The sequence below is a fragment of the Convolutriloba macropyga genome, chromosome 2 (genome assembly GCF_964194025.1).
Source record: "Convolutriloba macropyga chromosome 2, txConMacr16.3, whole genome shotgun sequence".
NCBI classification, from domain to species: Eukaryota; Metazoa; Xenacoelomorpha; order Acoela; family Convolutidae; genus Convolutriloba; species Convolutriloba macropyga.
In genome coordinates, this window is record NC_134469.1 from 51650508 (window position 1) to 51666291 (window position 15784).

At 33.2% G+C, this 15784-nt stretch overlaps 1 protein-coding gene across 1 annotated transcript; it reads right to left on the reverse strand.

Annotated features, from left to right (window-relative positions):
• Window positions 1–5443: 5443 nt before the first annotated feature.
• LOC142334928 (synapsin-like) lies at window positions 5444–6625 on the reverse strand. The gene has a single exon (XM_075383257.1). The coding sequence runs from the start codon at window positions 6623–6625 to the stop codon at window positions 5444–5446; it is 1182 nt and encodes a 393-aa protein (XP_075239372.1).
• Window positions 6626–15784: the final 9159 nt, after the last annotated feature.

Consider the following 15784-nt stretch of genomic DNA (forward strand, 5'->3'; position numbering starts at 1 on the left):
TAAAAATTAACTTGTATATGATACAAGCTCACGCCCATTTTTTAAGAAAATAATTGTGAGAAAAATGTCAAAATGGTTTGGGTGTCAAACTTTCAGAGTGAAAAGAGTGAAAACAGAGGCTCCATAATCGACTCGAAATCGAAAAGCACTGAACATTCCAGACAACTACTCACTAAACAAAATCTGAGCAATTTACTGTTCACACTAATCACTTTTGAAAAAAGAGAGGAGGATGAAAATATAAACAAAATCTCATGGCAATTTACTGAAATTTCTGTACAAGTTTCAACAACCAAACAATTAAGGGCAACACAACGCGTTAGTTTTTTTGGTTTCATTCAAGCAAAATGAAACATATGTTGCAGAAAACAATGCAAAAGATAATCACAATGTAAAACACGGAAAATTATATTTAGTCACTGAATCTCAAATTGAATTGAACAATTTTTTAAACAGATTCTCTTCACATTGCAACGCGTTCCAACGTCGCAGTAAAATTTTGTTAATACATTTTTTTATGATTTTGGTTTAATCAGTGGTCGTCTATTTGCCAACAGACAATGAACCTCAAACAATTCAGAAGGCAATAACCAAGAAATTATAATTTATACTTTCCGTAATAAGTGTTCTGTTTAAAAGTCAAGATTCTCCTCTGTTAACAACATACGAAGAGTGGCTTTGAACTAACGATTCAACAAACCACACTTAGTTGAAATACAGAAAAAAAAGAAGTAGGCAGGTAAAATGAACAACATATAGAACTTGACCCAAATTGATACAGCTCAATCATTTTTTAAAAACAAAAACAACTGTCTGACAACAAGGAAACAGAGACAATGAAACTAAAACGCCTAAGTGGTCACAAAGACCATGCCAGAAAAACAACAGTTCAGGAAGGAGTTCAATTTTGCTTGAAAACACTTTGTGGTACCCAGTCTGGTTTTGTACTAATATGATCGTAACAATCGTTCGATCACTGGACTTGTTAAATGATTTAATATGACTTTGTGCTCATATAATTTACATATTCCCGCTGCTAGCAAAATTACTTATTCATACTATATTTCTGTTGCTAAAAGTAATCTGAAAATTTTCCTTGAATTCAGTTGCAAATTCTAGTCTCATGATATGTATCATGAGAGATAGCACTCAGTTAATACTCCCAAACTCGTTACTTTTATCAATGACATGAAACTAGTAAAAATGCTGAGAAAAAAGGCTATAAACAATTAACCGCTCAATTATTTTATTTAATTTGTGGAGAGAGTCCAAATAACACCAAATCGCCACAATAGGGCCGGCCTCACATGCTCTACCTCACGAAGAGAGTATTACTTGCCAAATCTACATGTCAATCACGAATAGTCATGGTGCCATTCTGGAAGAAACCCACAGTGGATGCAGCTTATTGGCGGAAACGTGGGAGAATAAACCCCAAATTGCTGAATAAGTGTCAAGAATAATTCATTAGAGGTCTTTTTAGAGTCAAACAAGGAGGCATGATAATGTGCGTTTGCACATAAAGTTCCGACCCCGCTCATCCGCATTTTTGGCATTAATGTCTACCAAATGTGGAACAGATAGAAAACCCCCCAAAAAATCAAGTATTTAAAAAAAAAAGTGTAGGAACAAAAAGATCGCCTCCAACGCAGATAACTCAGTGGAGTAAAAAATGCCGCATTAGATTGATGAGATCAGCAATTATTAAGAAAGCAAGTCAAGGTGAACAACAGAATCAAACAACAATAACAAACAACAAACATTAATTACATCCAGTACTTTGGGTCCAATTTTTTAGACAATAAAAAATATTAGCAAGTTCAAAATAGCGTCAGATAAAACTGAAGCTAAACAAAACAACTTGTAGTTCACTAGAAGAAATATGGGACCACTCCATAATAAGGCTCGGTAACAATTAGACAAAAAAGAACAAAAAACAGCCAAGTTAAAGAATTGGCTTAAGTTTTTAAAAACAATTAGTTTGAAAACCATTAGATAGTGATTCAAAATATCACACATGTTTATGATCAAACAGGCCTCTATACTAGGGCATTAGGAACACTCTTAAGTCAATATTTAATGCGGTTACAAAAAAAAACAACAAATAGGGACAACAAACAAAAATTCAAACTAAATTTGCTAGAAAACGCTGTTGAAGCCGTACAGGCATATTTCCCGCCCCAAAAAATGTTCAATTGACCCTTTTTTGAACGCCAATAAAGTGATATAAAAGCTCTCTTTAAGGAGAATAGGTATTAGGCAGACAAAAAAAGAAAAAGGGTCAAAATTAAATAATACTTTGGTATCTTTCGAATACGATTATTTTCGAAGTTATGAAAGGCAATAGTTACAAAATGAAATAAATAAATAGGTTCGTTTATTTGACCAAAAAAGCGCTTAAAATCGGTAATTAATCAGAATATGACTTACGTATACAAAAAGAACATCAAATTTAAACAAAAATCAAAATTGCGTGTTTTTTTGCGAAAAATCTGTTTCGAAGCCTGTAAATTTATTTTGAAATCTTTAAAAACATTAGATTTTGTACACTTGCACCTTCCTTTGACGGTTAAAAAGACAAAGTAAACACAACAGTTAAAAACAAATGTAAGAAATTATATAAAATTCTTCGAGAAAGGGTTGTCCAAGCCGTTAAAACAATAATCCATGCCTCTACAGATGTTTATATGTTAAAGTTTGCCCTATTTCAAACGCACGCCAATAATCTAATGCAATAACAATGTGATAATGTGACGAAACGAGAAAAAAGTGAAAAATAGGCTAATAACAATTAAGAAAAAATTATGCGAAATCTAGTAGTATCAAAGCCAGAAAACAATAACTTAACTGCCGAAAAAAAAATAATTTTTTTTTCCGTAGAAAAAAGGAAGAAGAAAAATTTTTTGTTTTTGCTGACACTAAGCTACCAGTTGACCACATTAAAACAAAAATAGTGGCCATTTCAATAAATCATTTTTTTATTTTAAAGTCAAACTTTTTTATAAAAGCCAAAACGACCAAAACCTTACGAGTAAAGAAATTAGACACATTAATGTGGAACTGATTATGCTGCCAATTTGATCTATCAACACTGAGTTTTGATATGAATTGTTCTTTCTTTAATTAACAAGATTAAAAGACGAAAATTTTTTGAAATAAAAGACCGACTTAACACAATCCTAATTGTTTTTGGATTGTAACAGTTCAAGATTGGACCAAAAACAGCCTTGCTATTGCTGTTCGTCCATGAGGAACGTTCAATTGTTTCAAATATTATAGATCTACATAATTTCTTAGGTAAAAGATCAAAATAATTTTGCTGCATATTTGGTAATCATAGAGTAAAGTTCGCTAAAAACGGCAAAATTTTAATGGAAATGGAAATAGAACTAGCTCCTTTTGCAGTTTAACAAGATTTTTTTTGTTAGATGTTTTTGAGAGTGTATTTCCGGCGAAATTCATCAAAGTGGAATAAAGAAGCTTATTTCGGGCATTTTTTTAATGAAAAAGTCTGAATTTTGAAAAATTTCGCCAAAATTTTACCAAAACAATTTTATCAAAATAGTCAACAATGCTTTTTTGTCTTTAAAATGGAAATCAACAGGACTAATGTTAATAATTTATACATAATTAAGCAAAATTGACGTAGTTATAGGTGAAAATTCCGGAAATTATGAATAAAAATGTGAATATTACACTGCAAATGTGTCTAATATTCACAAAATTTTAAACCTTGATAACTTGCTCTACAAAAAAAATCCAAAAAATTTTTTTTAATTTCATGATCTACGATGGACGGGCTTCTTAATGATACTACTCACAACTGTCTACGATGAATATATCGATTGGTCAAAATTGTCTGAATAAAAAAACCAGTTGAGTATATAGTTCCGCCCCTCAAGGGGGGTCGGAACAGCAAGCATGGTGGACAAATACAGAGAGAATTGTTGAAGAAAAACGAATACACTGAAACGAGCAAGTGCAAAAACAAACAACAATGAAATTCAAAACAGTTTGTCAAAAAATAAGCCTGAAGATTACACCTGATCCTTTTTTGCTTCTATGAACAATATTGAACGCAAACTTGATGGAAACCACTGCCATAATCATTGATCTCGAAAGTGAGACAACGAAATATTGTATTTATTGCCTTGCTCGTTTCTTTAATCTAAATACTAAGAGTCAACTATAGGTATCAGTGCCCGGTTCGAGGTGTCACCGCCATTCAACTCAAAGTTATGTAAGATAAGCGGTGAATGCGTAACATTTAGTAAGATAAGCGGTGAATGCGGTAAAATTACATAAATCAGGCGGTGAATGCGGTGAAAAAAACCTTTATGAATGCGATGAAATTATATAAATTCACCGCTTTACTTAGTGGTGAACTTACATAAATTCACCGCTTAGAAAAAAGTGTTAAAGCTGTGTGGGATCAGCAGTGAATGCGGTGAAATTACATAAATTCACCGCTTAACTTATTGGTGAAATTACATAAACTCATTGCTTAGAAAAGTTTTAAAATTGTGTGAGATCAGCACTGAATGCGATGAAATTACACAAATTCACCGCTTAACTTACTGGTGAAATAACATAAATTCACCGCTTAGAAAACGCTTCTAATTATCTTTTGTTCAACGAAGTTAAGATACTTTTATTATAAGACGTACGGAAAATTTACCCACGAGTAAACAAACATCTTTTAGGAACTTTTTTCAAGCGGTGAATTTATGTAATTTCACCACTAGAGTAAGCGGTGAACTTACATAATTTCACTGCATTTACCACATTTCTCCGCTAAATTTTGTAATTTCACCGCTTATCTTACAAAAGTTCAACGCGTATGTTTTACATAAATGTGAGTGAATTTCATTTAAATTCAAAAATTTGCAAGATTGTAGTGAGAATTGGCGCAGTAGAAGAAGTGGCTGCCGTGCAGGAGGTGAGAGGTTCGAAGCCGTGCAGGGACGGTAACTCGTAGGAAGCGGGGAAATGTGGTGAATTTTTGTAAGTTCACCGCTTACTCTAGCGGTGAACTTACATAATTTCACCGCATTCACCGCATTTCACCGCAAACTTATGTACGAATTTTGCGTTGAAAAAACCAACTTTTCACCGCTTATCTTACATATTTTCCAATTTTTTCTCGACCCGGTGTTTTTTCTCTTTTGATCTTTAACCGCTCAACGGCTCAAAGCATTGATGCGGCTATATTCAGATAATACAGTCATGTTTGATGACTATATTATCTGAATATAGCACCATTTATATTATCTGATTTATCTGAAAACACATCGCTGACTAATGATGCTTAGTACCATCATAAATGCGTCAAAATTTAAATGCGTCAAAATTTAAATGAATTTCTAGTTAACCTGCGCAAAGTTAGTTGAAAAGGTATAAAATTGATCCAACAGGCAAGCAGTTCGTACATTAGAAAGAGCTTCTAAATCAATTTGTGAGTTTTCATTTTGCCAAGGACCAGGTCCCTAATTTTCCGGTTGTCTTCTTCCTCGCAAAAAGGCGCGAGACCAGAAGAGGTATCATTGACTTCTAGAATGTACTCTTTACGTACACCATTCACATCTTTGCAACACACAACATCCATCGTACAAATATCCAGCCCACCAAACATTCTAGAAGCTAATTTTATCCAATCACAATATCTGTGAAAACTTTTTGCAGTGACTTTTGGCAAGACCTCTGTGAGAAATTCGTCCACAGTATTTCCATAATGACAATAGACATCGTTTGAGGCATCATTCCCAGAGACAGAACATTCTGGAAGAAACAACTCACCAAATAGTGCGGAGCCGACGTTAGTTTTCCAGTTTCCAGATATTGAAACTCTCGTAAAAACTCTCACATCATTTCCTATTTTCTGGATTCTCAAATCAAATTTTTCGTCACCGTCAATGAATGGCTCCACAGTGCAGTATTGTCCATTTGTCATTTTTAGAACAGACTGGAAATCTTCCATCATTACATGGTCCTTGACGACCATCTTTCCAGCACCAGCATGAGCAAAGCCAACTTTGGCAACTGCTGGAAACTGATATCCGTACATCATACCGTGCTCACAGCTGAAATACACCTGGTCAATCAATGGAAAATGTTGACATTCAGGTGTTTGTGATCCAAGACCAGACGTGCATTCCCGGTCGACTTCTCGCTTGATCCTCACAAGCTCCGCATGAACAACTGGCCGATCACACGACAAATAGATGCTCGTTAAAGAGTTCACACTCGGTACTCCCGAATACATTAAACCGAGCAACATATTACGACAGTCTTTTGCGGGTATTCGCACTTCATTTCGGACAAGGATAAAATTCGGAACAACTCTTATAGAGGGTTTGTTAAAACGCTTTTTAGCCTCACGTGCGGGTAAAGTCGATAAAGATATTTCTACAGATGGGTTTGGTTTTTCACTTCGGAAAGGGTCACAACTCACATGAATGATATCATCCCAGCCACATTGGATGACTTCAACGTTTTCCTTCGATTCCTCAAATAGTTTTGCCCAGTTACATTTGTAATCACTATCCTTTTGCGTACCCGATAGCACATGCAGTGTGTTTTGGCGTTCTCCGTCAATCACGAGCAAGGTAGTCTTCGATTTTGCCATTTTCAATTAGCAGGAATTGCGCCTCGGTTATAATCGTCTAATCAGTATAATTTTCAGAGTTTCATTTTTTCAGTAAATCTTTATAATATAAATAGAACGCAAAATAAGATACATCACATTCTCCACGTCACAATTACGTTACAATCACAGCAGTATTGTATTGATTATTTACCTATTATATATCACCAACGCACAATGAAAACAGTGCCGTACTATTTATTCAAAACGTCACATGAAGTTATTTGCAAAGAATAAAGATCATATCACAAAAGAAAAATCCACAAAAATAACCGCAATAATTGACAAAAAGTGAGAAGGTAACATGTGAATTAAGGGAATCAATTAAAAACAACAGGATGCCATGCTCAGTACAGCTATGAAAAGACTCAAATTTCCCTTAAAAGAATTTGATCGACTTTTGTGACCATCGTATGATCTCAGATCGGCCGACGTTCTTACTGCTGGACTGTATATCGGGTCAAGAAATTATTTAATGGAAATTTGATATGGAAGTTTCCTGTTGCAAGTGGACTCTAAATAGAGGAAAAAAAGTTAGCGTAGCTTTTCTGTGAAACCCATGTTGTTATTGATTTTTTAAAAGATAGCGGGTTTCAAGATAGTCACGGAATTGTCATTATGAAATCAATATTTATCCTGGAAGATCTAAAGTATGAACCAAATAGGATTTTACATCTATTTTATATGGGAAAATGTCCGACTTCTACCTAATAGGTTGATCCAAGTGAACCCAGTTTGACACAGAAATTTTTTATTTTCCTACGTAAGTGCGAGTTCATGGTGAGCATGAATTCGTAACCTAGCTTGTGTTGGAAAACATTGGATTTCTCGTTCCTTAGCAAAATTTTTGTTCACAGCTTGTGGTTAGATGTTACTTTCTGATATTTATAAAGCTAGATTTTTTTGTTTTTTTTTCAGCCTTGTGTCAGAAACTGAGCTTTGATACTCGTTAATAGGAACTCGAAAAACTGCACCAAAAACGATTCATGGAAAGACGACACTCGAGCTTGATACGCTAAAAAATTAATTTGTGCATATTATAAGCTTTCAGCTGAAATCTTGACTAAAAGTTTAACCGTGCATATGTACAGTATACGTCTAAAACCCCGGAAACAAACACAGCTACCGCAAGAATGAATAATTCAGTGAACGCTTTGAAGAAAGATGAGATTATTTCAACCGGTGAAAAAAAACACTTCTCAGTTGGCTCTGCAGCACGATTGCGAGAAATTGAGAGAATCTGAAAAAAATCCATTTGTTCAAAATACAAATGGTATATGCTTTCAAATTTGAAATGTATCATCATTTGATTTTAAAAACGCTGGTGGTAACTTTTTTCAGACCAGTGCCTAATTTTTTGTCCTCTAGATGTTGTTATGAAATCTATTTACGAGAAAAATTTTGGTGAGATGAAAAATAATTTGACAAGTATATGGTTGTCGCTTAAAATTTTGTTCGTTATTAGCCCTTTAGGTCATCCAGCCCAGAGAAGAATAGTCAACATAACATTTCAGCAATTTTGTTAGTTTTTCCTTGCAAACTTTTTAAAATACAGTTTTAAAAACTTCTTGTAAGACTGTAATCAATCGAAATTTGCTTTCCAAAAAAACAGAACACGCAGGAAAACAAAAAAACGTGTAACAAGAAGACTTTATAAGTACAGAAAATATAATAACAGTAAAACGTAATAGTTGTATTAATGTGAATATCTTAACAAAGGAGTCCTATCTTTGCTCAACGTTCACAAAAGCGAGAAATATTGGGGAAAACTTTCATATTAACAAAATGGATGAGCACATCTCTAGTAAAAAAAAAAGTGACGATCGAATCGTTAGAAAACCAATGACTTTTTAATTCCTCTCGAAAGAGCTTTGAAGCAATTAATATAACGCGTGGTCTTTTGTATGCAATATTTTCTTCTGGACGTTTTGTTTATAAACACGCTGCTATTTCACTTCTTGGTTGGCTTTTCAAGCCTTATTGTTAATCCTATAAGTTAATTGAATTGTGTTCTCTCAGAAATTAAGCCTGTTGCCAAAATAAAAGCAATTATGAGCAGGAAGAGATAATAGCTCGTATAGCGTAGTGGTTAATGTCTCTGACTCTCTAATGTGAGGTTGCGGTTTAGAACCACAAAAAAACCAGAAACTTTTGCTGAATAAAAGATTGTCTATGCTTTCTATGAAACAAGCAGCAGAATCGTTGGTCTTTTCTTTTCAGTGTTGTCATACGTAACTAAAACATTGATGCCAGTGGTTCGAAAAATTTATCAAAGTTAATACATTGATACAAGAATCCAATCTCCAGTTTCTGGACTGAAACTGGACCGCAATCTAGTTTTCAAGCAGTCCCTCTTTTCTTGCAAGTTCGGCCAATTTGGTTAGAAAACAATTGAAAATCTCAAAACTGAATTAAATCAATCCTTTATCCTAACTTTTGGCTTCTGATTTAGAGTTCTGAAGCAACTGTTGGTTAATTTTTTTTCAAAATTGCACCAAATTAAGATATAATTCGCAACACTTCCTTTGAAACGATCAATGTTTTCTATTTTCTCTCAGATAGAAGATGTTGGGACAATGCTTGTTTTCTAAATATGACAACCTTTATAACTTAAGTTTTGGTTTTTCAACAAATTAATGACCTGCACATACATTTACCAATTTGTTTCTGAAATCAAAAAGCTAATAGAATGATAAGTTATTGAGCTGTAATGAGTGCTCAAATGCAAAAAAAAACAATAAAAAGTCTACTGTTTGATTATCACCAAAAATGAAGAACAAATTATTAAAAAATTGGCAATAAAACTTGATAAGAACGAATTTTCATAATTTGGAAAAAAAATCAATGTGATTAGTTTTTCAATCAACTAACAGGAACACTCTTCTTTCAAAGCCATGTTTGTTTGATGGCTTCAATTTTGAACGATTGAAAGAAAAAAGACAACAACGGGAAAAAATAAAAAGAAACAATAAAAAAATCACTGCAGGGAGAACTTGATACCTAACTTTAGCACAAAAAAGTTAATTAAAACTAATCTTTTTTCAAAACCTTAACTTTCTTTTCCAATTGGTTGTTTCATAATAATTGGAAGAAATAAACATTGACAGAATTAGCACTAATTTTTCCCACAAATTTGCGCAATAGAATAGTGGGGCGAACGAGATAAGAAAATTGATTAATATCGAGATTTCATTATGCTTCTACAATTATTGCCAGGTTGACATACTCAAACATTAACCACTTTTCGAAAAGAGAGGAACTGTTGACACTTCTCAATTCTGTTAAAGAAAAAATAGATCACTGCTATCAGGACAATTTTCCGTCGAAAGCAGAAGAATGAGCAGTTGAAAGGTTGGGCTCTTCTGCTGACTGTCTTAATGCGCAAATTTAGCAAAAGAAAAATTAATTTTTTTTTCTGAACATTGATGCATTTGGTTAGAAAATGTTATTAAAATTTAATTATTCAAATTTAATCGATTAGTTTGTTGGTTCCTTCCGAATATTTTCCTCCAAAAAAAATGAAAATACAATTTTGGGCATCGGGGGGACGGTGCATCCAGGGTTCAATTGGATGAAGTTCACCAACTGAGCAGTGTGTGACGTAACAGAGTTCAAAACTGGTAATTGAAGATCAGAAAAATGTATAGATAAGTATCGACCTAAACGAGCAGTTTAGCGATACTGAACGGCTTTTAACCAAGACCTGCGTTGTTCTGAAAAATCTTGCTTCCAACTCATGTAAAAATGGTGGATATTTGAAAGATTTTCAGATTTTTACCAAGACTGACAATCTGGGTGTTTAAAATACTATTGAATTACGACTGATTGCTGAACATATTATGCCTGATTGGTTTTAATAGTTGAGATCAAATGCCACAAATCAATATTACAATGGTCGACTTGGGCAACAAAAATTTTTACTCTCGATTGAATACAAAAAAACTCCGTTGAATGAAAACATTTTTTAATGGTGAACGATTTCAAACAATGGAAGTTAAACTCAGGCAACTTTTGAAAGACATGGGTATTTAACAATGTTAAACAACTGCTTAATATCACTTCAACGCCTAGAGGACAATGGTAAAACTCTTTACTTGCCGATAAAAGTGTTAACAAGTTTCAGAATTTAGAAAATCTTATCTAAAAAAAAACAAATCAGTGTGAACCACTAACAGGTAAAACTAACAGAAGAGCAGCTAGACATGAATCAGTTGACGAAAGAACCAGTTGAATGTAATTGAGTCTTTCAGCCAAAATTTAACAACAATTTGTGACGAGAACTGCACAAAATTCAAATGCACATTGCAATGGCTTCTCAAACAACACAAGGGTCATACTAACTCCCAATACATAGAAAAATAGCGTTCGACACACTAAACAAAGAAGAATTACTATCATTCTAAGAGAAATACGATATAGAAGGGATATGGAGATCTCATTTCTCTCATAAAATCCCAGAGATCTTGCAATTTTCGGCAAAATCCAACTTAGCATTTCTTGTTCTCCTTTACTTTATATCCTCTTCGTAAAAGTATGCGTCATATAAAAAAAGAAAAACTTCACAGTTCTTTTTTTGCTTTTGCCTAAATTATAAAATCAAAGCGAACTTAGATATGCGTTTACACACGCACACTAACAAACACAAACACACAAACACACACACACACACACACACACACACACACATATATATATATATATATATATATATATATATATATATATATATATACAGAATATATATATATATATATATATATATATATATATATATATATTATATATAAAATAAAGTATCAGAAAGATAGTAGAAGTTGAGTTAAATCAATATGAATGAGGTTGTTTTCTATTTCTTGCTTTTTTCTGTTTCTCCTCTGCAGGCGTTTTATATTTGTCTCCATCATTGATTGGAATTTAAACAGAGAGTGGCTGTACATCTCAAAATTTGCAGTGAGTTATCGGCACACAAACAGACACATAAAAAACTCAGAACGACCAGATTTTTTTATTTATATATGAACTTTGTAAAAATTCGAACAATCAAAATATGGATCAAAATTGTTGGCTGAACGGAACAGGACACAATAGATGTTAAGTATTAAAACTGTTACAAATTTTTTGTTATAGCGGCTCATAGCGTGCCTTGATTTCGAATGCAGTTAGCACTGCAGAATTTTTGACAATTAAAACAAACGTTGTTTTCAGCAATTATGGAAACAAAACCCTGCCTGCGATTGTTTGCTTTAGTCAGTCTTGGCTGCCTCAATCTAGTGAACCTCGATCGGTTGGGCTTTTACATAATTTTTGCGCCATAACCACAGAGAAAAAAATTAATGCGATTCCTAATTTCTGTTAAAAACGAGTATAGTTTTAAAGTTCAGAAAATAACAATTACAATACCTAATAAGATTATTTTTTGTCGCTACTTTTTATCGGACGAAAATAGGTCTCTCAGAGTATTGGACCTTTTGTAGCAGTACTTGGCTCAGGTTAACGTAAAGCATCCATCCAAACATTTTTTGTGTGGTCAATATAAAATTAATTTGTCTGCTTCTCAGGATGACAGTTAAATTGATGTTTTGACCGTAGTTTGTTAAATAAAACAATTTTCTCACAATCACACTAAATTCAACTTACCGACTGACTTGGTTTCTCAAATCTTGAAACTAAAACAACTGTTAGGAACTACCAACAATTGACTTTTCTGCTTTATACACAGAATAAGAAAAATAATAAGAAACTCAAATTAAGTAACAAGAAAATAATATTGAAAACTTGGAAACTAATTAGCAAAAAATGTTCATGGTATATGCTAACTGGCTATGAAAAAAGCTTTTGGAGCTGGTGCCGGACATTAAGTTCATTAGAATTAAATTTAATTGGCAACAGCTTATTGATATAACTATCGATTTGACTTATGCCAATTATGTCATCCCCATCAAAAATTGACAATCTGTGCACAACTGCCAGGGTTACAAACGCAGTTTTGTAGAACGGATTGAAAAAAATCAAAGAATTCTAATTGAAATCATAGAGGAAAACTTAAACAAAAAAGCAAAACAAAAGTGTACAAACTTAGTGCAGTGAGACAAAAATCCAAATAGTATAATAAAAAACTGAATTTAATAAAAAATTTTACCAATATGCGCAAAACATATTCACTAATATTTGGCAATGTGTTCTACAAAAAATTTGGTTGCAATGATATCACATTATTTCCAGAGCAATGAAGTAGAAGTTTTCAAAGTTTTTGCTAATGTAAAATAGAACACGAAAGCAGATGTTTTTTGACAACTCATTCTAAGCAAATTAAACCCTCCATCTGTGAATAATTTGCAGTATTGCTAAATCAGTGCTTTTTTTGGGAAATTTCCTGAAACTTCAAAAACAAGCAAGGTATTTTCGATACACAAAACAGGAAAAACAATTTCAAAACTGTCGTCCGATTACTGTTAAACCAGCCCTCGGAGGTGTTTTTGGAAGGCTTCTTTCTTCCGAATTAAAACAATTTTGACGTACAAGCAACATAATAAAATCAAATTTAATTTGTCTTCAGGGACACAAGAAGTTTTAATTTATCATATTATATTGTTAATAGTGATAATATTATATTCAGGAAGAAAGGACCACATTGTCCCTTAATTGACATAATAACGGTTTACATAAAGTAGATTTAAAAATTTGGACCGCCAAGTGTAAAAATTGGCTTGGGGGAGTATAAGGCAATTGCTTAAGCTTTTTTTCTTAAAACCAAAACCAAACTCTTGTTCAATGAACAAAAATCTTCGATAGAACTAACAATCATCAGGGCTCTACAGGTTAGTGTATTAGATCTCTATCTACTGAATTTACTAGTTTGACATCCATGTTAGCGCTACATTAGTATTTGAGACAAACTGAAACTTGATTTTCTTTGCTGGCACACTTACTGCACAAAAGAAAGTTATAATAGTGATAATATTATATTCAGGAAGAAAGGACCACATTGTCCCTTAATTGACATAATAACGGTTTACATAAAGTAGATTTAAAAATTTGGCTCGCCAAGTGTAAAAATTGGCTTGAGGGAGTATAAGGCAATTGCTTAAGCTTTTTCTCTTAAAACCAAAACCAAGCTCTTGGTTTTCGGGAAATTTCCTGAAACTTCAAAAACAAGAACAAGCAACGTATTTTCGATACACAAAACAGGAAAAACAATTTCAAAACTGTCGTCCATTTACTGTTAAACCAGTCCTCGGAGTTGTTTTTGGAAGGCTTCTTTCTTCCGAATTAAAACAATTTTGACGTACAAGCAACATAATAAAATCAAATTTAATTTGTCTTCAGGGACACAAGAAGTTTCAATTTATCATATTTTATTGTTAATAGTGATAATATTATATTCAGGAAGAAAGGACCACATTGTCCCTTATTGACATAATAACGGTTTACATGAAGTAGATTTAAAAATTTGGATCGCCAAGTGTAAAAATTGGATTGAGGGAGTATAAGGCAATTGCTTAAGCTTTTTTTCTTAAATCAAAACCAAACTCTTGTTCAATGAACAAAAACCTTCGATAGAACTAACAATCACCGGGGCTCTACAGGTTAGTGTATTAGGTCCCTATATACTGAATTTAACGGTTTGACATCCATGTTAGCGATACATCAGTATTTGAGACAAACTGAAACTTGATTTTCTTTGCTGGCACACTTACCGCACAAAGGAAAGTGATAATAGTGATAATATTATATTCAGGAAGAAAGGACCACATTGTCCCTTAATTGACATAATAACGGTTTACATAAAGTAGATTTAACAATTTGGATCGCCAAGTGTAAAAATTAGCTTGAGGGAGTATAAGGCAATTGCTTAAGCTTTTTTTCTTAAAACCAAAACCAAACTCTTGTTTATTGAACAAAAACCTTCGATAGAACTAACAATCACCGGGGCTCTACAGGTTAGTGTATTAGATCCCTATCTACTAAATTTACTGGTTTGACATCCATGTTAGCGATACATCAGTATTTGAGACAAACTGAAACTTTATTTTCTTTGCTGGCACACATACTGCACAAAGGAAAGTGATAATAGTGATAATATTATATTCAGGAAGAAAGGACCACATTGTCCCTTAATTGAAATAATAACGGTTTACATAAAGTAGATTTAAAAATTTGGCTCGCCAAGTGTAAAAATTGGCTTGAGGGAGTATAAGGCAATTGCTTAAGCTTTTTCTCTTAAAACCAAAACCAAGCTCTTGGTTTTCGGGAAATTTCCTGAAACTTCAAAAACAAGAACAAGCAACGTATTTTCGATACACAAAACAGGAAAAACAATTTCAAAACTGTCGTCCAATTACTGTTAAACCAGTCTTCGGAGGTGTTTTTGGAAGGCTTCTTTCTTCCGAATTAAAACAATTTTGACGTACAAGCAACATAATAAAATCAAATTTAATTTGTCTTCAGGGACACAAGAAGTTTTAATTTATCATATTTTATTGTTAATAGTGATAATATTATATTCAGGAAGAAAGGACCACATTGTCCCTTATTGACATAATAACGGTTTACATAAAGTAGATTTAAAAATTTGGATCGCCAAGTGTAGACATTGGCTTGAGGGAGTATAAGGCAATTGCTTAAGCTTTTTTTCTTAAAACCAAAACCAAACTCTTGTTCAATGAACAAAAACCTTCGATAGAACTAACAATCACCGGGGCTCTACAGGTTAGTGTATTAGATCCCTATCTACTGACTGAATTTACTGGTTTGACATCCATGTTAGCGATACATCAGTATTTGAGACAAACTGAAACTTGATTTTCTTTGCTGGCACACTTACTGCACAAAGGAAAGTGATAATAGTGATAATATTATATTCAGGAAGAAAGAACCACATTGTCCCTTAATTGACATAATAACGGTTTACATAAAGTAGATTTAAAAATTTGGATCGCCAAGTGTAAAAATTGGCTTGAGGGAGTATAAGGCAATTGCTTAAGCTTTTTTTCTTAAAACCAAAACCAAACTCTTGTTCAATGAACAAAAATCTTCGATAGAACTAACAATCACCGGGGCTCTACAGGTTAGTGTATTAGATCCCTATCTACTGAATTTACTAGTTTGACATCCATGTTAGCGATACATTAGTATTTGAGA